Consider the following 25197-nt stretch of genomic DNA (forward strand, 5'->3'; position numbering starts at 1 on the left):
AGTGATATGCCATGTATGGTGTTCATATACTGCCCACGTGCACATCTCTATGCCTTAAGGTTAGCCTTTTTTCTAAAGCTTTTTAATATCTTATTTGTGATGAAAGCAATATGCTTCCAAAATCAACCCTTCAAAAAGGTAAAATATTTAAAGGTATATTATTGGGTCAAAAATATTATAATCCTACTTCGCATTTTGTAAGACAAAAAAACATTGTGGTATTAATTGGTCAAAATAAAGTCCACAAATTGGATTGCTCGATTTCAGTCTAATTAATATTTCATCCGTCCTTGAATAAATATTTAATTTGGTGATAAATTATCCTCGATAAATAGCCCATTGTAGAGTCAAAAGTACTCCCCCCGTTCCATAAAGCATGACACACTTCTTTTCGGCACGGAAATTAAGAAATTGGTATTTTGTGTGTAAATGTGGTAGGTGAAAAAGTGAAAATGTGAATAAAGGGTAAATTTTTTGTCATTTTTAGAAACGTGTCATGCTTCGTGGAACAGACCAAAAAGGAAACTGTGTCATGCTTCGTGAGACGGAGGGAGTAAAATATTTCAGACTTCCCATTTTATCTTTATCCTAAATGCAAATTCTTTAGTTTTGGTCCTTTTGGATGATAAGAGTATAATCTTCCACTTATATGAATTTTGATGATTGGAAAGACTTATTCGGGAATAAAATGAGTATTACTTATGAGTATACGTAGGATATAGTTTTAATTAGTATTTTTCAATATTTAAACATAGTTTAGCAATTTAAAATATCAAAATAGCTTGAAAACTTGGATAAAAATAGTAAATGCACGCATATTCTGAAATCTTGATTTCTTTATAGAACTATGGCATCAATTTTTGAAAATTAAAAGCAAACATATGTACAAATACAGTAGGAACAGTCTTGAGGTTAGTTCCCTTCCAATACATATAATCTCTAATCTATAGGTAACATCACCAACCCTAAAATTGATATTATCAAGTGATGATTGAATATAGGTTTATTCAAATCTGTAATCTCAAATTGCAACCTTAAACTTTCTACAGTGCTAAAATCAAGAAATAATTTTGATTGATTTTTTAATTTCCCAGAAATAAATAAACTTCACATACCAAGTATTTCCTTTGCCGCTGGAATGATAAATACAGAGGGGGACCTGAGGATAAAAGAAGTAACAACATTAGTCAAAAACAAGAGAAATTGTGAATGGTATCATATGAAAGCACGTCCAACCCGTTGCTTTTATGGATAGTTCGAAAATCTCTGCTGAAGACATGGAAAAACCAGCAGGATGTTAGAGTTTTGTATACTGTACAAAAAAATCAACAACGGGATATGTCTGCCTGCATATTTTCAGCTACGTCGTGTATCTTCCAGCTTACTTCGCAAAGTCGAGAGGTTTACTACTACAGGAAGAATGATAGATTCTTAGATACGTTACTGGAAAGACCGCCCTCAGCAGGCGGATATTTTCCTTCGCTTGTAGCATTTTAGAATGACCTCAGTGTTTCCAGATTGTCTGCCTGTGCTCGTGACTCGTAGAGGATACTCGAGGGCAGGTTGGATAGACGAGTAGTCCAGGACAGTTGGTTGATCCATCACCTGTACACATAGCTCACCGTGAAAATTTCATTGAAAATATGCACATTACTGAACTTGAAAGTTGAAACTATTAAATGATAAAATGGTTTGAGCTAATGAAGTACCACAATGGCTTTCTCGGCAGAGCAACCGGCATCGCCATTGTCAGCTACTGTTTTGTTGCTGAGGTGAAAAGTAAAAAATGAGAAACAAAAACCCGTATCTTGAATCAAATTGTCAAGATAAGAAATGTAATATTAAGAGATATAATCAAGGAACATCGTTTAATAACTGGAACATTCTTGATCATATATGTAGTGAAAGTGCACTTAAAAGAAATAGTACTGCAGTGTAAATAGAGTATATAGCGACATAGCGTTACCATGCCGATTCCTGCTCCATGTTGTCAGTCTCCTCTACTTGTTTCCCTTCAACAACTTCAGAAACAGCACTGTTTCCATCAACCCCAATGTCGGCATTGATGTCTACATGGTCACATCCGTTTGTTTGTTTTTCTGCAGAAAGGTGTTGAAGTAGGTTAGATCCCTTTTTGTGAAGAAAACGCATGTTACACCCATCGATCAGATAGCAATTTCCAGCATTTCATTTACCTGCAGGTAGGCTCAAAATCATTGAAAGATTGATCTTCAACATTTTCTGGCAAAATACCGTGCCCTGGAAATCGAGGAAGGTATAGACCAGAAAGTTTAATCTCTCTGAGTCATCCATCTTGGAGAACCCAAATGAAGTGATCCATGTGTTCAATACACTAGGAATAGCAGGCAAAACAAGCCTCTCGACTCCCAATTCTGTGAGTTGCTGCAAAAGCCAAATTCATCAAATAAGCAAAATAACACGGCACCAACAAACTGTGGAGAAGTTCGATGTGATAACAATAGAACTGCAAGTTTTTTTTTTTCTCTCTTAGAAAGTCGGCAATCATATAGCTTTGCACTAAAGAAGATGTGTATAATGAAGGGGCAGCTTCATGCCAGACACGGTATCTATAGCAAGTTTATGGACCGGGATAAAAAAATTTAGTGCACAAACATAAGGTGAGAGAACCCAATCAGGATAGGACTTCTAGAGACATTTTAATTTTTTCTGTATAATAGTGTGCAAACAATGATTAGCAAGACGACTTGTTATGCAGCTCAGAGGGAAATGAAGCAAAACCATGGAGTTCTAAAATATCGGAACACAATACCTTCTCAAGTTCATTCATCAGAATTCTGCACATCCCAAGTCGACGATATTGAAACCGCGTCGCAACCAGAGGGACTTCTGCAACTGTTTTGCCATATATCCTGGAGTCAGTAGGACACAGACTTCAAGTTACTTCAACTGATCAGTACAAAAGAGTTGCAAATAAGAATGTGAAGCATCAAATACCTCACGGTAGCCGCTGAGATCAATTCGTCATTCTTTTCCAATATAACGGTATAGAACCCTTGAAAGTTCAAACGGTTTAGATCTGACCTGTAAATCGAAATATTAGTACCGCTTATACGGTGTTATGATTCTTATGCCCTCAATATAATAAATAAATAAGGATCTAAGAAGATAGTCAAGGTACATAGGGATAATATTCAATTAAATTATAATAATTTCAATCTAGTGAATGTCCACTATTATCCATCAGATTTGCTAGATGTGGGAATGGGCAAGACAAACAAGAAACACCAGGCACGCAAAAGTAGAAAAAATTCAAACAATTGAATAGCAATGGACTCTAGAGAAGCTTTGAAAATATGCCCAAGTAGCAATGGGGAGACGAGACTAGCATACCATCTATTAAAGATAACGTCTTCCATTAGATCCCTCCTGGTCCTAGGCTCTTTGACGGGTTCAAAACATTCATGCATCACGCTGAGAGCAACATTAAGCTTGCTGTAACTCTCCACCAAACCCTCATCATCAGATGCGCCGTTCATAGAAACGTCTGATTCCATGTATTTCAATAAAGTCCAAGTCATATTGTCAGTTCCCACAGGAATCTTTACCCCCAGAATCCCACGCAGACCATAAAATATCTGCAAAAGAACAGTCATATTTAAATAATAAAGTCAACAACAAATCTGTATAATGATGAAAACAATGTTATGCTTCTAGATGCCTCAAAGATACTTATTTTCACTCGTGATTCTAAATTCAAGCCATTTTCAACTTGAAAGAAATACCACAATGAGCAAAGAGAGCTCTATAAAGGAAAACAGGTAACGGTACCTGTTGACATGTATCGTGGCAGAACCAATAACCTTCAGGATGACAATGTGTATCTCCTTCATTTGTGAGACACTCAGCATGATCTACATGAAGTTGTTAACGATTAGAGCATGATATACTCGAGAATCTAATTTTTTGTTCTTTTTACAAGTAGATATGGACCTATATGTGTTACTTACATCGTCGTTCACACTGACAACAGATGAGAAAAGAAAAGTCCTTGGCTAGTCTATTTTCTGTATTGAATCTGCTCTTCTTGCAAATCTGACAACAGCACGATGGGCAGAACCAATCACCATCTGGAACCTCCTGTTAGAGCTCAACACAATGAGAAACAGAAGAGATCTAAATGATACCAACACAACCTAAAAGAATTAACTCGATGGTCAATACATATTTTCAAAAGAAATAAATAATGAAGTGGTAAGACGATGTTAAACACAACAAGCGGATGAATATAGGAAATTACCTTTAAACCAACGCACTGAGTATGAAACGAGGATGGACACAGGTCACACAGAAGTAATTCACCTCCATAGTGACAGACAGAACATATGTAGTCACTTTTTCTATTATGTTGGGTTGCCTTCGGTTGACGTTCTAACCTTGAATTTCTGCTGCTATTACGTAGTTTCAATTGCAACTGGCACTCAAGCAAAGACCTACCATCCTCTAAAAAGATATTTGAGGAAGGTCTGTGATCACTGCTGCCAGAATGTGCTTCAAAGTTACTAAGAGTAAAGATTCCCCCGCAGCAACTACATTTGATTCCCTCACGAGATATTCGTCCTTCTGCTATTCGAGGACCGTTTTTGCTACTGCAATATTGAACTTTTTCTCTAGGCAAAATTACATTATTGTCAATCAACCACGACAAGATAGTTCGAGGTATCTGCTCAGAGGAAGAAGCAGCCCTCTTGCGTACCCTTTTACTAGATCGCCTCACTGGGGTTGAAGAATCAGCATTTGAATCTCCTCTCAGTCGCATTAATGCATTAGATTTCCTTCCTCTCTTGGGTGATAGTGAGACTTCAAGACAATCTGATTCGAGCTTTCTCTTCTTCTTCCTAGACATTCTGGTTTCATGAACTTCACCTTTGATCGGCTGAACAAACCCTTCAGATATTGGCATGCCAGATAACTGTGTATTGCCAAACATGTCATTCTTTAATAAAGGGGTACTTCCGGTGGAGTCCATCGCCAGTAATGGAAGATGTGATTTACTTGTGGATAAATCACCATCATAATTGTTGACGAAATCTTTGTTTACGACTCTTCCTGTGGCAGGAGAGAGATCAACAGGAGTAAGTGCACCAGCTTGAACACACCATTTACAGGCTGAAACAAGAGAGTAAAACAATTTTCCAGTAGGTGACAGAAAGCGTATTTCCCTGTATCGTCCTTTGCTGTGGTAATAAAAAGACCATCCAATCGCAGACAAGTGTTTCTTTGCTTCCTCGCTTTTCAGTTGTTTTTTCCATTTATATCCACCTTGGGATTTCTTCTTTGAACCTAATAAACAATAATCCCTCACTGCTTCAGGGCAATATTCAGGTTCTATGTCAAACTTTTCATCGAGAATGCATGACTTGGACAATTGACTGGAAGCTTCGGATTTCCCAGAAGGTGAGAGTGCTTCTTCATATGAACTCACAGAATTTGCAATGTCATAATTTGGGAGCATACGTACTTGTGATCCAGATTCCAACTCAAAGTCATGGTCGAAAACCTTAATAACCTGAGGAAGTGAATGAAAAAATTTCCCATCAGGGGACAAATAGCGTTTCCTAATCGTACTTCCTTCACACTCACGTGTATACTCAATTTTCCAGCCCAAATACAGTAGATGTTTGCTAACATCCAAGAAGAGCCCATTTGGAAGAGTCTCTTTGGACATCAGACACTTGGTATACTTGTCAATGACACCAGGGCAATGCTCAGGCCCAGGAACGAATTCGGGTACAGCTGACTGCCATCTAAGTTTTCTCATCCCAGTCGATTTTTTGCGTTTTTCTCGTGGCAATTTCAAACTAAGAGATTCATCATAATTACTGGAACCAATCCCAGAATCTTCATCTGGATTAGGAGACAAAATTTGTTCGTTCGTGGGTCTAACTGAGATAACAATCTGATCGTCCTGAATCTGAACCTGATTATTGCTTCCATAATTCACATCAGTTGGCGGAATTCCTTCATCATCGGGTGCAGCTACAGCAAGAGAACTACGAAAAGGTCCTTCAGCGTTTAGTATAGATTCAAAATCTTTTTCTGGAAATTTCAATAATGTTTGTCCTGTTTTTCCTGGTTTCAAGGATGAGTTGACGTTTTCGAAGATCTGCTTAACAGCCAGCTTTAGATTATCATAAAAAACCTGCAACATTATTTTTTTCCATACATCCCGCTTAGAGGAAGTCCACTCCCCAAGCTTTCCAAAGTCATCCTTTGTCCTCACGTCATACCATATTTGCTTCACAGAGACAATGAGAGGAAAGTCTTGCTCCAGTTCCTCTATTAATTCAAGAAACAACCAGTTCCCACGAGATTTCCATTCTTCTGTGACCTCATCCCAATCCTTACTAAGCCGCAAATTATCAACCTTGCCTTCGACTTCATCACCCAGATCAGGAAAGAAAATTCTCCGCCTCTCACACCCATCTTCGTGGTCAAATACCACACCTTCCCACCAGGCATCGTCATAAAACAAGTCGACACACGCTCCATAATGCAGACTTCGTGCCCCTTCAACACCCAAAAGCAGAGATTCTGGAGAAGGCCTAATCAAGCCCCTATACTCACTGGGCCTCTTAACTTCTTTATCAAGAACCCCATCAATTGCAGTGGTCACCTCCACATCCTCGACCAGCTTAGCAGAGCCATCATCACATAGAATGAGATCATACTCAACTACACGAACCAATTCTTTGCAGCCAATTACCACACCAGGGTGCCATGAACCCACAAACCCATCCTCAACGCTCCTCACCTGATCAAGATTCCTCAGTGCTAAGCAAATTTTTTGGCAATACCCATAAATAGAAACAAATAAGATGATCACCAAATATAGCAATAGGATCATCAAACCAAAATTCCCATAATTCAACCCCCTATACCTCATTTATCGCATAATCTAGGCAGAGTACCAATGCTTATGCATAAAACTCATAAAGTTCCAGATAAATTTATGATTTTTTTCTTTAAATTGTTATTATCCAAAGAAAGAAAAACATAGTCACACTCTTCTAGGTTACTCGAACCCGGACGTATTGGTTGGAGTAGAAGCGTCTTACCAAAGACTGCGCTTTGCCGTCAAAATTATGAAATTTTACCAGATAAATTTATGAAATTCATACACAAACCTTACCAATAAGATTTTGCATGTCCATGAAAACCAAACTAATAAAAAAACCATATCCATTTAATCCAACCCATCATCAACTCGATCATGAACGATAGAAGAAAACCCACATGCAAAGAACACCGTCGCGTCTTTTGGTTTGCCCGCAGATAACACAATGCAGATAAAATTAAGAACAACAAAACTTCACACAACGAGACAAAGCATCAAGAAATCAATAAAATTGACAAAAAACCAATAAAAAGGGGGAGAATCAAAAGAAAAAGAGTTTTTAATGATCACAAAAGGAAGATACCAGAATTGGGCAAAAAAAAATACAACTTTATCCACTTACGGTCAGACACAAGAATTACGACGAATAAAAGTACCTCAACTTTATCATGAAGAAGAAGCTTTCTCTCTCTGGCCGCCATTTAGCGTGGGGTTTTTGAGTTTTCGTTTCAGCAAATGGCTTTTGTTACCTTTAATAACCATGGGTTTATTGGGGTTTTGAGGTTTTTGTTTCAGAGAAGTTTTTGTTTCCTAATAAGTAATGGGTTTTTTTATATATTATTATTATTATTATTATTATTATTATTATTATTATTATTATTATTATTATTATTATTTATTTGAGGGGATTCAGTGGGTTTTGTTAAAATCATGTATTCCATCGGTGCCAAAACATTGATTGTGTCAAGTATTTTAGTCCACGTACCTCTCCAAAAAAAAAAATTAGTAAAAAACAGTCCACGTAAATCTCCAAATTCTAATGCGTATAACTCCTCGAGTTTAATTAGAAGAAATATATTTTATTGGGCAAAATGCATGAAAATACCCCACTTTATACCAAAATCTGGTTTTTTGACAATCTTTTTTTTTGTTGCAAAAATTTCAACCACCTTTCAATTTGTTGCAATGTCCGGCCCGTCAAATTTTCCGGCCAACTTAAATATGAGTTGGCAGCCGGAATGCCAACGTGACATTAAAAATGGCAAATCACACCCCCTCCCCTCCCACGTCACCCACCTCTCTCCCTGTCGGTTCTCTCTCTCTCTTCCCCCCATCCCCATCCCCCTTGCCACCTCGACTCCTGCAGACCACCATTGCCAACGCCGTCTCTCTCCTTCTCCTCCGGCGGCAGAGGCCGACGCCGACCGCCGCCGCATCGGGCACCACCACCGCCCTCTCATCTCTTTCTTTTTCCCCTTCTCTCCTGCAAAAACCCCAAATCTGCAAATAAAATCCCTAAATCCTTTCTGACTTCTAGCAGACGGACAGCAGGAGCCAGAAGGTCACTCCCGCCGCCGCCGATCTCACCCGCTCTGGACCGTCGGTCGACCTCAAAGGCCGAGGCCGCCGTTGCTCGTTCTGCCGAACAGCCCCACCGTCCAGCCGCCTCCCCTTTCTCTCTCTATTTATGGCAGACGCCAGCAGGAGCATCAGGCCGCTGCCGCCACCGGCTCTCTCTCCTCCAGTCGATTCCCGGTCGGAAGATCCACCCAGATCCGCCGCCACAACCGCCTGAATACCCCCTCCCCATATCCCCAGCATACTTTTTAAATCTCAGAAACCAAACCAACAATTACGCATCTGATGTGCATAAGCTTCTACAAACAATGTGTGATTTTACAATTTTTGCCACACATAAACATAGATCCATTAATGGAAATAAAAGAAGAGTCTTGAGCCCTGCTGTGTTGTCTGAGTCGGGGCGGTGGTTACCGCTTGTGTGTGAGACGACTAGGCGGAGAAGGCGGCGCGCGGGCGTCGTTCTCGCCGGGAATCGAGTGGAGGAGAGAGAGAGAGGCCGGAGGAAGTGGCGGCGGTGGGGGTGGGGGAAGGGGAAGTGTCCGACGGAAGTGAGAAAGGGGGAGGGTGGATCTGGAGAGAAGGGGGAGGGGGAAGAGAGAAGAGTGACGTGGGAGGGGGTGTATGTGTGTGATTTGGCATTTTTAATGCCACGTTGGCATTCCGGCTGCCAACTCATATTTAAGTTGGCCGGAAAATTTGACGGGCCGGACATTCAACAAATTGAAAGGTGGTTGAAATTTTTGCAACAAAAAAAAAGATTGTCAAAAAACCAGATTTTGGTATAAAGTGGGGTATTTTCATGCATTTTGCCCTATTTTATTCTATAGTTTATAATTACAAATTTTAAAAATAAGTTTATGTTTGGATGTAGTTCAATCATCCGAAATTGTTGATCATGGTGAATTAAACCGGTGAAGTCTATAACAAAAACTGATATTTATTCTTTACTAACATTTGCATCCCGTGCAATGCACGGAAAAATATTTTTAATTTATATATTTATATAAAATTAATACTAATTCAATTATTATACTTTTAAATATAATAAAAAATTAATTTTAATTAAATATATTTTAATTGAATAATGAAAAAAAAATCACAATTATAAATTTTGATATTATGAAAAACAAAAACAGAAAAAATAAGTTAAAAAAATTAAAAATAAAATACTAATTAATTAAAAAGAATTAAAAATATATTTATTCAAAAAAGATGAGAGAGGATATAGAAATATATAAAATCTTAATATTTAAACAAATTTATTTTTTACATTTAAAATAAAATATTTTCATAAAATATATCATATTAAAGTTCTTATAGTGATCTTTAATTTGATATGCATATTAAATATTTTATAATTAATCGAATTTCACAATTTTGGAAAGAAATGTAACAACAAATAAGAAGTTAAAGAAAATGAAAATAAAAAAATATATATATAATTTAAACATAAACCTTCAATTTTATTATAACTACAAAATTGCCACTCAATTTTGAAATTGATTTCAAATTGGAAACTCCCTTTTTAATATAGTATAGATTTATATTTTCAATTGATTGAATCTAATGAAAAAATCGTTATGGTATATTGTATTTTACTCATAGGGGAGAGTTCAATGGAGACCACTCTCTTAAATAAAGGATAAGCACCAAATCATGTGCGTTGATCTTGCTTAATCTAAGGGTGATAATTTAACCTTTAATTATGATTTTATTTCATTTATTTTATATAATAAAGGTTAGGTTTGTCATTTTGTATTTTCTTCTCTCAACTCATTCTCTCTCTCCCAACTCACGCTATCTCTCTCCCACACTGTTCTTCTCCGGCGAAGCCGCCGGCATCTCCTCCTCCTCATGTTGTTGCTCCTCGCCTCCATCTCCTCCTCTGTCTCATCCGCCGTCCCCTCCGAGTCCGAGACCGCCACTGTCCCCTCCATTCCCCATTCCCTCGCCTCCCTCCCCAATCTCCCCAATCTGTCGACGCCGGCGTCGCCAAGGAGCGGTCGACGAAGACGGCAACGGTGAAGAGGGAGTTCACATTCACCAGGCCGTCCAGGGCGGTCACGTGGACGTTCGTGGAGGCGACCGTCGCGCCGCCGCCGAATCTGTAGATCTGTAGTGTTTATAGAAAATACTAATGAACATACTAATGTTCGTCAATATGTTCGTAGAAAAATAAATGAACATACTAATTATGTTCGTCGATATGTTCGTAGGAAAACAAATGAACATTCTAATGTTCACCTATTATGTTCATTGACGGATCAGGTCTCAGAATGGGAAGAGATGAATTTCCGGGATTTGTTTAACGTGATCCCATATTTCAGTGGATTTGAATGGGCATATTTGCCATTTTCGGATCAGATAAATGTAATTAATCAATATTTAATTTCATGAAAAATCAAATCAGGAAATTATATGAACCGTTGATTGGAGTAAAATGAATTGCCTTGATTTGATCTTTATTCTTTATCTAAGGGATTGATCTCCATTAAATGCGACCCTATACATACATAAGAAAATATATAAACATTTTTTGTGCCTTGCCCGAGTTTAATGCTTGTGTCGTCATGTAAGCAGTGAATTAAGATGATGCTTTAAATGCATTATAGAATTCAATACACATAAAAATAAAAATAAAATATAAATTTACAAATTTATACAATGGGAATAATTGTAAATGAAGGATAATTGAGAATTTGAAATAATGAGATTTAAAAATGTCATATAAAATGGTGTAACTTTCTTGTTAGATAGCTCAACATTGTATGCTATTTTATTTAAGAAAACTCGAGTCTTTACTATAATTATGTTATTTAAGTAAATAACTATGTTAATTTCAATACAACCTAAATTCATATTTGTGAACGTCCATAATAGTAGTGATAACTTAATTATGGTTTTGTTATAGTAATATCTTGGAAAAGGGGCAATATGTCTTTACTATAAAGTATTGAGTAATTCATAATAATTTATGGCTGAAATTTTAAAATGTCCATTTTCATAATTTATATGTTAAAAATGCACAATTTTATAAGAACCTAGTTTTCATCTAAAGTGATTAGCTGAGCTTATAAGCTTTGTAAAATAACTTATAAATTGTTTAAGAGCTTCAAATAAATTCCCAAACATCTGATAAGATTTTAAAATAAACTCCAAAAATTTATATACAACAATCATTTTACAAATATTATTCAATTGTAAAACATATAATTGTTGGAGCATATAATTTTTTTGAAATAAGCTTTAATCAAACACCCTGTAAGTTATTTCTAATATCTAAATCATATTTATACTTGTAAGATAAAAGATTCGAACCCAAGATATTAATCTTCTACCACTAGGCCAACACACACAGTGCACTTCTATTTTGTATTTGTGTATGTGTGTGTGTGTGTGTGTGTGTTTTTTTTTTTTAATTAAATACTCCACCTACTAATTTTCTATTTTTTTTCCTTATTAAATTACGAGTACTTTGCCTTCTTTCTTTCGTTTTTTTTTTTTTTTTTTTTTTCATTAAGTCACGTCTACCTACGGATACTTTACTTTTTTAGCCAATGGTACCTATGTTTTTTGTGGTTGCCAATATTTATTGTTCTATACTTTCGGTGGCTACCTAAGAAATTACAAAATTCTTGAAGAATAACAAGGTACGTACTTTTTTTTCTTCTTTTTTGAAGCGGAAGACGAGCTATTATTCAAGAATCATCAACCAAAAAACATTCTCTGAGCCAGTCAAGAAAATCCGATGTCCAACAAACCGATGTCGGACAATCATAAGCCAAATGAGCTAATTTATGAATAGTCATATTAGCCTCTCTATAAACATGATTCACACTAATAAAACAATTCTCGATCCCTAGCTTCCTGCAGAATATCGTATATATTGCTTGGAAGGAATTGCTCTTCCTCACCTTCATTCGCCATCGCCCTTGCTGCAAGAAGGGAATCCGTGAAGACCTCTTTATCATTTTCATGGCATGCAGCTGCCATGATTCTCCATTCATGGTTTCTGGCGATAACACCAGCCCCATAAACATTCATCTGACTGTCAAAAATATGAAATTCATTTTCTTTAACTTGTATGAGAAAAAAAGAATAACGCGTATATTTATATACACACATTTCAATCAATTATTAATTATATTAGTAATAATTTTTGGCTTACAAAATGATACTATTATAATAATTTTAGCATCTCTATCATAATGTTCTTTATGCTTTCCATGAAGTACTGACACAGAATCTTGCATTTATGCTGTGAACTAATATAGCTAATAAATAAGGATGGTCGAAACAAAAAGAAGCAAAAGAGCATTGAAAAGCGAAGTAAAAAGAATGAAACAATTATTAAAATATTAATTTATATCTATCTTCTCTGTATAAAAGTAGGTCCACTTAGAAGAATTATTTTTCCGCCCAATTTTGTTTAACCTATAATTAGAAGGTGTAACTTGATTTATGGTATTAACAAAAAGGGTTATTCAATTTATAGTCCTCATTTTACTCTCTATAATTTATTTAAAAATAATAATTAAAAAATAATTATAAATTTATTGTTTTAATTTATACTTTATATTTTATAGCTTCTAAATTAAATTAAATTAAATTAAATTAAATTAAATTATACAATAAATTAATAATTTAAATAAGTTTAAGAGACTAAATACATATAATTTCCAATCGTAATATGAAAATATTTATCTGCACGGGTTTGTAAAGAAGCAGCGCCGCTTTTTCCATAAATCATTAGGTGCAACAAAATTCTTATCAATTAATTAGCAATTGAACTGTGTGTAATTGAAACAAAAAGTGGTTCTATATATATAATTGATAAAGTTAAAATTTATGGACTATAAATATTTTCAAATTACGATTCTGAATTAGACGTGTTTATTCTTTTAGATTACTCAAATGAAATTGTTAATTTATTATAAATTTAATTTAATTTGAAGGCTATGAAGTACAAGATAAAATATTAAATTTTTAATTATTTAATATATTATTTTAGGCAAATGGCTATAAAGTGTAAACTGATATTTAACTGCAAAAATATAATAAAGCAAAAGATTGATATTTAAATTTAGATATTGTTTAAAACAAAAGAATGAAAAAGTAACTTGAAATTATTTTGTGAACTTCGAAACAATTTCAGTTTATTTACTTTAATTAATTCATATCAATATATTTTCCATAATAGTTTTAGTATTTGAAAAGTCAACTAATTACATGCCACTAATTTTCCATAACAATAATGACAGTTAACATGATTTATGCTAATTGAAATCATAGAGTGTTGGATAGTTACTGACTTACTGTTGGTCCAAAAAATAAATAGTGTGTACTTATTGTAGGTCTTGCAATTAAACTTCACTATTTATGACCTTAATTTAAAAATAAAAAAACATTTTAAAGTTAAATTAATCCCTACTTATTATATTCTTCTCATACAACAACCATCACACATTTGTGTATCTTCTTCTCTAGTTTGATCGTCACTCGAAGAAATTTGAAGTTTTCCCTGACATGAGGACAGTAATCCAAATAATTTCAAATATACTTTAATGCGGACTGTCTATTCAATATATTGGACCAATAATTATTTTTTATGTTAGAATAAGTATTATAGAGAAATAGAGGTGAGGTGACTTATCTAGTAAGCTTTGATCATAATTTTAAAAAAAAGACTTATCGTGTAAGCATTAATTTCTTTTCCCTCTACCGAAATTGAAAGGATCTCCTTTTAACATGCATTATTTGCGATGCACAAATCCTTTGATGGTGTATTAAAAAATACTATATACTTATTTCGTATATCGCACGAGCGCAAAATTATATAATTGGATATATAATTAGGAATGCCAATCGAGTCGGCCCACTCGGCTTTGACTCAAGGTTTCGGGTTATTTTTGGTTTGGGCTAGTCGATTTTTTTAATTTTCGGACTAAATTTTTTCGACCCTAACCCTAACCCACTTGGTTTCGAGCTAGCCCGTTCGGGCCCGCAACTTTACGATTTTTTTATATGTTTATTTTTTTTATAGACAATCATATTTTTTTTTAAAAAAATTAGTGTTATTTTAACTTAAATCTACATAATATCTAACTTTAACTTCGTTTCCGATAACAATTGTTTATAGATTTAACATAAATAACTATCTTTTTTTTACTTTTATATCATAGATATTTGTTATTAACTGTTGGAAAAAATCAAAACATATTCTGCAAGTATCGAAATATTATTATCAAATTAAAAAGTAAAGTACTAAAGTTTAAAAATTGTAATTATTAAAAAAGTGTTCGGTTAATCGGGCCAACCCATTCAATTTTCAGACCAACTCTATCGAGCTCGCGCTATTTTCGATTCGGGTCAATCGGGCTAAAAGGGTCGAAGCCATGAAAATACCCGGGAGCATAAACAAAAGTGCAATAGAAAATCAGGTAGTACAAATACCAAGTAATTTCCACACAAATTTGTTCCTTTTCCAAACTAAGTATGAAAAATACAAACTAGGAAAACACAGTAAAATCTTACACCAAATCCAAACTATCCATCTACACACAACCAAACAAACAGAGAGCTCTTAGTTAAAAGTTGATTTTGTGATGCAGCAAACTAATTATTTGTCCTACACAATGCAGACTACTTATTGATGATATACATACACTTGCTAATCAACCTGAGCTTCTTCACATGTGCTAGCCCCTGATGGTGAGCCCCGGAGCACCAACGCCGTCCCTCAACGGAACAGAGTCGATGATCTTGGATGTCGCCAGATTCCCCTTCACCAGGTGCTTCTCGTAGGCCGAGTTGTGGACACCGATGGCGGCCCTGCCGGAGGGATCTAGGTTCTTCGACCATGATGCATCCCACAGAACAGCTGTGGGAGTGCTGCAAGCCACGCTCGCTCCTCCTGGAACGGTGAGACGGGCAGAATTCTGCATCGCCATACGCAACAATGCTCAACAACAGGACTAGTTGTATATTGACAAGGAATCACCAGTTTCTGTTTGAAGCAGAGTAACTATTACCTGAGGAAAGAATCTCTCGAATATCATTCTGTAGTAGTACGCCTCCTTCGATGTGGGCGTGTTATGGGGGAAGATGTGATCGGCGTTAAGCATCATCCTATCAGTGACCTATAAATTTGATGGGAACACCAAGTTTAGGCCACAAAGAAATGAGTGTTATGATTTCTAAGAAAGAAATGATTGATGAATGATATTAATATTGGCCTTTGGAATACCCCCATTAATTCAAGCAGTAACACTAATCCTTATGAATATTAGGATATGACATACATGTTCTTCGGCGTGAGCTTTGAGCCCGTCGATCCAACTGTAACCCACACCGTCACTGAATTGTTCCTTTTGCCTATAGAGGATGTGCTGCAAAAAATTAGAGCGAGAATGTTAAGAATCAAGAATCACAAATGATAAAGACTCTTGAGGAATGCAATCATCTAATACCTTTGGAAGATATGGGCGCTCCTCATCATCGAAGGCCCTCCTCATAATCCACTTCTCGATTCTCCCTTGGTCAGGCTTTATCTGCATAGTATGGGAAATTATTTTCGATATAGTCTTACACATCGAGCTGCAAGCAACGTGCAGGTCTCAATTTTGAAAAATAATGAAAGATACATATATACTAAACTTAAAGCCCTACCAGCTTCCATTCAGGGTCAATGCTCATTGCAACATTCAGAAATTCCTTATCCAGAAACGGAACGCGAGCTTCTAAACCCCATGCTGAAGTTGCCTTATTTGCTCGCAGACAATCATATTGATGAAGGGCTTTTAACTGCAGATGCATAAACACCATCATTAGTTTGTCATGATCTAAGTTGCTCTACATCTTTGGCCTTAGTAGGTATGGTTGTACCTTGCGGCAATTTTCACGGTGGAACTCTTCCTTGTTGGGTGCCTTGTGGAAGTAAAGATAACCACCAAATATCTCATCCGCGCCCTCACCTGATAGGACCATTTTCACTCCAAGTGATTTGATTTTACGTGACATAAGGAACATAGGAGTGCTAGCTCTAATAGTAGTTACATCATAAGTCTCAATATGATAAATCACATCCTCAATTGCATCAATTCCGTCCTGCAATATATCATAAAGATTTATCGGTATGAAAGAAATCAAGAGAGCAAAAACAGAAACATCCCGAGTATACTTAGTTGATCTATCACAGAAGGGCGGAGCTTACCTGAACAGTGAAATGAAATTCATGGTGAACAGTTCCAAGATAATCAGCAACTTCTTTAGCAGCCTTCAAATCAGGCGACCCCTGCTCGAAAGGAGGGTGGAATCTGTTAGCATCAACTGCTAGAACGCAGCTGCTTAAACTCAAATTACATGCACAATAACTTACCTCAAGGCCAACACAGAAAGAATGAAGCTGTGATCCCCATTGTTTTGCTGCTTTCGTGCCAGCCATGTAACGAGAAGTAATAGATGCAACTAGTGATGAATCAAGTCCTCCCGAAAGAAGAACTCCAAAAGGCACATCAGTCATCAGCCTTTTAATAACAGCCTGCATATGTAATAGCCAAACAACAGTTAAGCAGAAGACACCTTGAGTATATCCCACAGTTGAGAAAATAATTCATATATATACATAGATTAATTTGAGTCTTACACTTTCAAAAGCACGCCTCAAAACTAAAGGGTCGTAAGGAGTTGAAGGGATGGCCTCGGAAAACCAGGGAGGGTTGTACCATCTTTTAAGCCCTCCACTCTTGCTTGAGTAGAGGTGACCAGGTGGGAAGGCTTCAAAGTGCTCACATTCATCGTGCAGCCCTTTGAGCTCAGACGATATCCAGATAGAACCTAAAGATCAAACGGGGAAATAGATTCAGATAAAATTATCAGATATCCAATTATGTTTTACTTTAATTGCTATAAACAATATAGAGGACAAAGAAGCAATACCATCAAGACCCCAACCAATATACAGGGAAGTGATCCCAATTGCATCACGAGCTACAAGGAAGCTATTATCACGGCAATCCAGCAGCACAAATGAGAACATCCCATCTAGCATATCCAAAAACTTTTCTCCATACTCTTCGTACTGGAAAATTAAACATCAAGAAAAAACGTACACAATTATTAGAACAAGATCAACAAGGTGCATCATGTTTTGTTGATTAATATCTTGGTTAATACTCACAAGATGCGCTATGACATCACAGTCACTTCCAGTACGGAATTTGTGGTTAGGCAAAAGCTTCCTCAGTTCCTCATGGTTGTAGATTTCACCATTCACCTAAATCCATCCAAAAAAACCACATGAGGAAGCAAGATTTCTGTCCATTTCACAATTCAGCATGTAATTTGTGATTGAGGAAACAGGATTAGTCAACGGTTTGTGAGTTTTAAGCTGGTTCATGATAAATTAATCCGATGTTAAATGCCACTGAATTTGTGCCCTGTGCATCTAGCGTTATGTGTGTCTATATTCATCTCACTCTAGCTCACATTTAACACACGTATTGAAATGTTCGTTGGACCAACGACAAGAGACACGGGAAAAACAACAAGAGATGCAGGAAAAACGACGTCGCAAAATGGACCTACCGTGACCACAATCTTTTTGTCTTCATTGTAAAGAGGTTGATCCCCAGAGGCGGGATCGACGATAGCTAGCCTCTGATGGGCCAGGTAAAAATCTCCATGCTGATACAATCCACTCCAATCAGGGCCCCGGTGCTTCAATCTGTTAAAATCATCGAGAAAATCAGCTAAAATCAATTTTTGGACCAACCAGAAAGAAATGTCTGCACATATTAAGAAAGAATCTTAACACAAATATTTTGCTTTCCATTTCATCAAATTGTTGACTATAAAAAAAACTTGTCTCTTTTGCCTTCCACATTACATAATCATTATTACAATAATGTGCGGATAAATTATGATAATAAAACCTGCGCACGTAAACTGAGATTAATGAATTTCAATACTTCGCCACCTAAAAACAATCTTAGTGAAAGATGAAAAACCGAGGAAATGTAATACATCGACAACATAAATTTAATTTGCTTCTATAATTGTGAACGAAGTTCAAACTAACATAACTCAAAATGGCAAATAACACAGCATAATTCCAACGAGGACCTCGGAATTAAAACTCACATCGTTTCCGAAGAAAGTTTGCTCATAAATGACGTGTCTCAAGCATACAAAAACGAACATTAACGTCAAAAGTTACATAAAAACTAGGATGGTAGAAAATTACCTGCGAGAAAGCTCGAGAACGCGAACTCTCTTGGCCTGAGAGTCATCGGCGCACCCCAAAACCGCTAGAATTCCACACATTTTTAAATGCAAAACCTAAAAATAACGAGAGGAAATTCACGTGATGAGCTAATTTCTTGCTTTGGCCAGCAGTGACGAAACCAAAAACAACAAAAACAAATTAAAATGTGAAGAGGAGAGAGAAAGCAGTGAGATTAGGAAGAGTGAGAAAGGTGGGGCAATGTTGGGGGAGAGACTTACACGTCTAACACTGATATTGAATGAGTTATGTTCTTCACCGTCTGCATCGATGCCATGTATCACCTTCTATTTATAGGAGTTTCTGGAATTTGGGGTGGGGAAGAAAACTCTCTTTTCTTTTCTTGTTTTCTTTAAAAATAATACTACTAATTAATGTATATTTAGGGTCGATGAAATTCAAACTCGTCCCTTCTTAATTACTCGATTTGTATTTTACTTATAGACTGACTAGATTGCATCATTTGTTGTTTTTTTTTAAGAGAAAATAAATTAGATACCATATTCGATGTAAAATAGATTTAGGCACTAATCAATATACTCCTATATCCACGTAAAAATTATCACATTATAATTCTAAATAAATAAAAAATGCACTACAAATATAATTTTAAATTGAGTGATTATAAAGTAGAATACGATTCTCATCAATAATAAATTTTGTAAATAATACATAATTTAAAATTAATAAGATGATTAGTTGTATGGACGTGGCTCATCTTTCATTGGTATAATTTTTTTTGAACAAAAGAAGTAATGTCTATAAACTCAAGAGATTGAATGTGAGCTTTTTTATTATTTTTTTATTTTATGTAATTTGCATGATTCAACATATACACATGAAAAAGACGAATTTTGAATCTAAAGCATTAGCTTAGTTTCAGGTTCAAAACAAAATGTACCTATTTATATAAGCCGACCAAGTACATCAAACTTAATTCAAATTTAAAATAGACTAGAGAGCGGGGCGTTTTATTTACATGATTGATAAGATGTATGATTAATTATTTTTATCTTTAAAATTAAGATTTCTCAAGTCTTACACTTTTAATGAGATATGAATAAAGTAAAACCACTTTAAATGATAAAAAATAATCAAAGATAATCAGATATTCTAAAATTTCAATTTATCTAAATAAATAAGAGATTGGTCTTACTATTTTAGTATATCTAGATTGATTCTTCAATTAAACGTGCCCTTAATATCCCGACTCACTTTGTAATATGAGGTCCAATTTTGTAAATATGTCAAGTATAATTTGGAGTTTAAATTGTGTTACTCTCACTTTAAAATCGTACTCTTCTCGTATTTTCATACAAGATGTATAATTGGGTATATCTAAAATATATTTTTCAAAATATTACATTTTTATGTATTTTTTATAGAATTATACGTTTCTTTTTAAAAAAAATTAGATTTTTTTTTCCTTAGATTATTGGTTTATCCATATCTATCCACATATATATATTTTTATTTGCAAATAAATATAGTAAGTAGTGATGGAAAAGTCGTTGTGATATGGTGGGAGACAAGAAGACAGGTCATTGTTACTTTCCTGCGGCGACGTTTTGCCACTTAGTCGTATCAATTATTCCAAAGTCGTTTTTTAATTTTTTTTTTTTTTGGGGGAAGTCGTTTTTAATTAATTGACTATGAACAAATGGGACCAAATTATTCGGTATTTCATTGGGTCTCAAAAACAATATTCGGTATTCCATTTTATCTGTTACATTATTTTAGGTGTGGTACAAATAATTGAATAGAGTTTTTGTTTTGTAGCTATAATTGTTTATCTCAGTACAATGTACAGAGATTGCCATGATATTATGTTACTACAAAAAATGTATTATTTCTACCTGATCCGAATCGAATAGTTATATTCCCATACAATAATTCACAAAATTAACCATATAAATTTGTATCGTATAAATTAGAATAAACCTAAATTAAAAAAAAATCTTTATCTGAATGTTTGGTGCATGTGATTGTACCACAAAATGTTATAATTAACTGATATTTTTAAAAAGAAGAAAAATTATAGATGGTTGCTTATGTTAAAGAAGTGATCTGTTTTTTTGGAAAAATAAAAAATAAATTTTAAGTAAGTTTTTTTTTTTTTTTTTTTTTTTTTGAGGAAAGGGGTTTAATTATTTTGAGAAAGAACAAGAAAGTAATATACCAGCATGCACACTATTCCATTATATTGCACTCCATCTAAAACTTATTGGTTCATAAACATACTTTTCGAAGTTAAGGAAATAGTTACAAAACGAACTATACAATCCATATGAGCAAAATAATGACTTATGCAAATTCCATTCATAGAAGTATATGATTTAATTATATAAGTGAATGACCGAGTAAAAATCAAGATCTAACTTCTAAGTAGCTAAACGTTTATACAAATATAAACAAAATATACATAAATTTTAAAAATAATTAAATTTGGAGTTTTAAAATCAAAAAATGTAAGAGTAAGTTATTGAAAGGGAACCGCAATTAGGGGATCTTATCCATTCCAAAATATAGGTGCTGAGTCAGCATTGAGATGTTGTACATATCCAAGACTTTAGGAGGAATGCATCCATAAAAGATACCCTCTCCAATTGGCTAGCCAATTAAGAAAAAAAAATTATTTTAAATTTTTATGATATTTTCCTTTGAATATTTCACAAATTTGGAAAAGTATATCTTGTTGATGTTTATCCTTGTGGATGAAATGACTGGATAATGAGTTTGAGGTTCTGATTCAATCCAAGCACTTAGTTTTCCACTTTGAAAATGGTTTGCTGTAAGAATTATTTTTTGACTACCATGATTAAAAAAGTATTCATTGTACTCTTTTATCTTTTATATATAATCTGAATATTGCGTGTAGAGTAAAAATGCATTGAACTGTGATTCAACTTTAAGTTATGTAACGTTGCAAATTTAAATACTATTAGGTTTGTTAAATCAATATCGAGGCTTAATATCATTGTGAGAGGGAGATTATGGCGGTGCTTAATTTGAAGTGACATCTTTTTTCTTTTTTTCTTTTTTTATCATATTTTAATAAGGGTTAAGTATCAAATGTGCTCCTAACATAGAGGTCTCTATCACGTATAACACCCTATACTCGATTTGGGTTCAACTAAACCCCCGAAGTTCTTAATTTGGTGCAATTACACCCTCCGTCCTAGCCCTAATGGCCGTTTAACACCGTTAACTATTTTAATTTTTATTTTATTTTGCAGGCGGTGGTGGGACTCACGCCTTCTTCTTCTTCGCCAAGCTCGCCGTAAACACGTCGGAAGGCAAACTTGCCTCCCGGCTCCAACAGTTGGCTCGTGGGCGGAAAGCATGGGATTTTGCAGAAAATCGCAAAATGTCACTGAGACCAAACATCAAACACCTCATCGGCGCTTTCCCTTCTGCCGCCCGCCATTTCTCCCACCACATAAACCGCCGTCCACAGCCACCAACACTGAAGTAGGATCCCTACGCCATACTCAAAGAGGACCCAGTCCAAGTCCTATCAGACCTCTGGGTTAAATTCTTCTCTCAATCCAACAAACCCTTAATCCTTCCAAAATCTCACCAGCTTCCTCTCAAAACTCGACCTCTGGGTCCTAGCCTACCAGCACGCTTGCGCTCACGCAACCGGCTCTTACCCTCCCAAAAGCGCCATCCCCTTTCACACACTCACCAGCCTTGTAATTAACTTCAAATAAATTAGACGAATGGAGGAAAAATTTTAGAATTCCAGCGAGTTTGTCAACCAGGGGGACCACTAAAAAATCATATTCCAAATCACTGCAAATCCCATGTGTTTCCCGGCAATCCACGAAAAATCAAAGGAAATTCTAGCGATTCCTCGCGGTTCCATGCGTCTTCCAAAAATTTTCCGAATCAGATCCACAGCTGCTATCTTCTTCCACAAAAATTGGAAAAATTCAGATCCACAATCTGCTATCATCGTCGTAGCAATATTTCTGGGGTCGACATCCCTGATTAGTTTCTGCCTTCTTCCCTAAGTCGCTGTCCTCTCTAGGGTTTGGGTCGATGAGCCTTAATGACCTTGCATTCGGGCCGCCACCACTTGCAGCTGCCTCAAGGTCACCGACGACCAGTCAATTTGGGAGATGGAGAAGATGCCGGTGAGATGAGGGTGGGTTCCACCTTTTGCAAAAAAAAAAAAAAAAGTTAACGGTGTTAAACGGCTATATACGTAATATAAGCCTCTATATTAAGGGTGTATCTGATACTTAACCCTTTTAATAATAAGAACATTATCGAATATCGATCTTAAAATATATGTATCGTTTAACAAATATGATAGCACATAAAAGGAAATTTAAAGATTGCGCTACACGGGACTTGAACCCAAAACCTTTGATCTTAGGCATTAATCTATTACCATTTTACCAACACACGCACACTAGTTTTATATACTCCCTCCGTCCCAATATTGTTGGCCACATTTGGTTTCGGCACGGGAATTAAGGAGTTGTGGAGTAGTATTTTAAGTGTGTGGGTAATATAGTATAAAAGTAATAAAGTAGGAGAGAGAATGTGATAAAGTATGAGAGAGAATGTAATAAAATGATAAAGTAGGAGAGAGAATGTGATAAAGTAGGAGAGAGAATGTAATAAAGTGATAAAGTAGGAGAGATAATGTGATAAAGTAAGAGATTGAATGTGATAAATATTTCCATTTTAGGAAAGTGGCCAACAATAATGGGACAAACTAAAAAGGAAATGTGGCCAACAATATTGGGACGGAGGAAGTATATATTTTTTCTTTCTTTCAGACAGTCCACCAATTTTCATCGTTCTACTCTATTTCAATCTACAATCCAGTTGATTTTATATTTCAAATTATTCACAACTGTTTTCGCAAATTAAAGAAAACTTGAACTATTTGCTACATAAGTATATCATGTCACATTCTTAGGTACCACCTACTTTTTTTTTGAGGAAGATTAGGTACCACTTACTTATGTCTTAATCTTTTTATTTTTGTCTTTATGAGCAAACACGTACACGGCACATGATAAAAGATTTAAGATTATATTGCGAGTAAGGTCCACTGCTATTATTGAGTGTCGGTGATTTTTTTATTCTCATGCCTTTCGCGTTCTTCTTCTTTTTTATTATCAAATTAAAGCTCTTGTTACTATTTGTAATTTGATATGCATATTGAATGTTTTATTATTAATTAAAGTACAAGATTTTTAGAAAAAGACAAAAAAGGGGAAAATGATTTATATTGTAACTCTCGCATTAAACATATTTTTAAAATTGTTAAATCAATTTAAAATTAATTTTAAATTGAAATTTTAATATATTATAGATGTCGTTTTTTTCCCCTCAATGTGTTGTTCAAAATTATGCTCTAGAACTACTATATATTAAGAAACCTTTTCTTATTGATGATCATGAATTCACGATAACTATATATTTATTATTTGTATGGAAATTTGGAAAATTGATTCCAAAATCATAAAAATATATTGTCATCAAGTTATATATTCTTTATATATTGCAAAAATTAATCACAACAGTCGCTGGTGACCTTATTTATATTAGGATGCGTTTACTTTGGTAGTAAAATTTTCATTTGAAAATGATGGATAAGAAAAGGTGAAATAATATTATATTTTTCTCCTTTTTTTATCATGTGTTTACTTTGTTAGAATTAGATGGATAAAAAAATTGAAATGTTGAAAAATATTTTCACACCCTCCCAATAGGATAATATTATCCAACATTTGTGAGAAAATGAGTGAAAAGGGGCTGCCCGAATAAATTTTCCAGCCTGACCGGAGAAAATTATCCATCATAGGAAACATGTGAAAATGATGAAAAATATATATTTTTCTAACATTTTCTATCAAAGTTTAGTATATCGGAGAAATCATAAATTAAGGACGCGTGACCTTTTGTTTATTGAATAACCTTTTGTTTATTGAATACTTAATTTTTATATAATGGTGAACGTGAATTTAAGATCTTTGTTCTTAGATATTGACCATTTTACTATTATATTTATCAAGGATGTTTCATAGTTTAATAAAGATAAAAACGATTAATTACCTTAAAAATCATAAATTTTTGCTGCCAATTGAATTAATTACTTTTAAATTGAATCAATTATCACCATTTCCAATCTTTTTGCAACTCACCGATCAAAATTCCCTTTGACAAACATATTTGATTTGTCAAGTAAAACGTCATGTCAACTATGTTTCGTCGGTTTATCATGATCTGGTCGAATGTTTTAATCGTAGTGCCGTAATCATATATACATCACGTTGTAATTATAAACTAGCGTCAAATCGGCCGACGTGAATTATTTTATCTCATTATTTATAATTATTTTATGTTATTTTTATTACTATAGCATATAAAATAGTTTATATATAAATTATTTTTTTAATTAATTTGATATGATTAAATTAAATTAGTAGTACAA

General features: G+C 34.8%; 2 protein-coding genes across 4 annotated transcripts; both read right to left on the reverse strand.

The window, feature by feature from the left end:
• Positions 1 to 823: 823 nt before the first annotated feature.
• LOC130992042 (uncharacterized) lies at positions 824 to 7637 on the reverse strand. 2 transcript variants are annotated; one of them, XR_009091236.1, is made up of 12 exons: positions 7534 to 7637; positions 4280 to 6793; positions 3990 to 4119; positions 3811 to 3893; positions 3373 to 3617; positions 2977 to 3063; positions 2792 to 2891; positions 2196 to 2403; positions 1967 to 2099; positions 1710 to 1767; positions 1237 to 1605; positions 824 to 1159 (listed from the first exon to the last, which is right to left on the reverse strand). XR_009091236.1 is itself a non-coding variant. In XM_057916504.1 (11 exons), exons 1-11 carry the CDS (start codon positions 7576 to 7578, stop codon positions 1459 to 1461), a joined length of 3750 nt encoding a protein of 1249 aa, XP_057772487.1. In that variant the 5' UTR covers positions 7579 to 7637; the 3' UTR covers positions 824 to 1458. The 2 variants fall into 2 exon arrangements, 1 of the variants encoding a protein (XP_057772487.1); XM_057916504.1 differs by having other exon boundaries at positions 824 to 1605.
• Positions 7638 to 14899: 7262 nt separating this feature from the next.
• LOC130992043 (asparagine synthetase [glutamine-hydrolyzing]) lies at positions 14900 to 19278 on the reverse strand. 2 transcript variants are annotated; one of them, XM_057916505.1, is made up of 14 exons: positions 18962 to 19278; positions 18702 to 18796; positions 18044 to 18182; positions 17637 to 17732; positions 17396 to 17537; positions 17103 to 17293; positions 16836 to 16997; positions 16671 to 16751; positions 16343 to 16564; positions 16127 to 16261; positions 15928 to 16008; positions 15760 to 15846; positions 15490 to 15597; positions 14900 to 15396 (listed from the first exon to the last, which is right to left on the reverse strand). In XM_057916505.1, the coding sequence occupies exons 2-14, from the start codon at positions 18779 to 18781 to the stop codon at positions 15157 to 15159; spliced, it is 1764 nt and encodes a 587-aa protein (XP_057772488.1). In that variant the 5' UTR covers positions 18782 to 18796; positions 18962 to 19278; the 3' UTR covers positions 14900 to 15156. The 2 variants fall into 2 exon arrangements, with proteins under 2 accessions (XP_057772488.1, XP_057772489.1); XM_057916506.1 differs by having other exon boundaries at positions 18702 to 18793; positions 18960 to 19025.
• Between the last annotated feature and the right edge of the window lie 5919 nt (positions 19279 to 25197).

This window comes from Salvia miltiorrhiza, chromosome 7 (assembly GCF_028751815.1).
Source record: "Salvia miltiorrhiza cultivar Shanhuang (shh) chromosome 7, IMPLAD_Smil_shh, whole genome shotgun sequence".
NCBI classification, from domain to species: Eukaryota; Viridiplantae; Streptophyta; class Magnoliopsida; order Lamiales; family Lamiaceae; genus Salvia; species Salvia miltiorrhiza.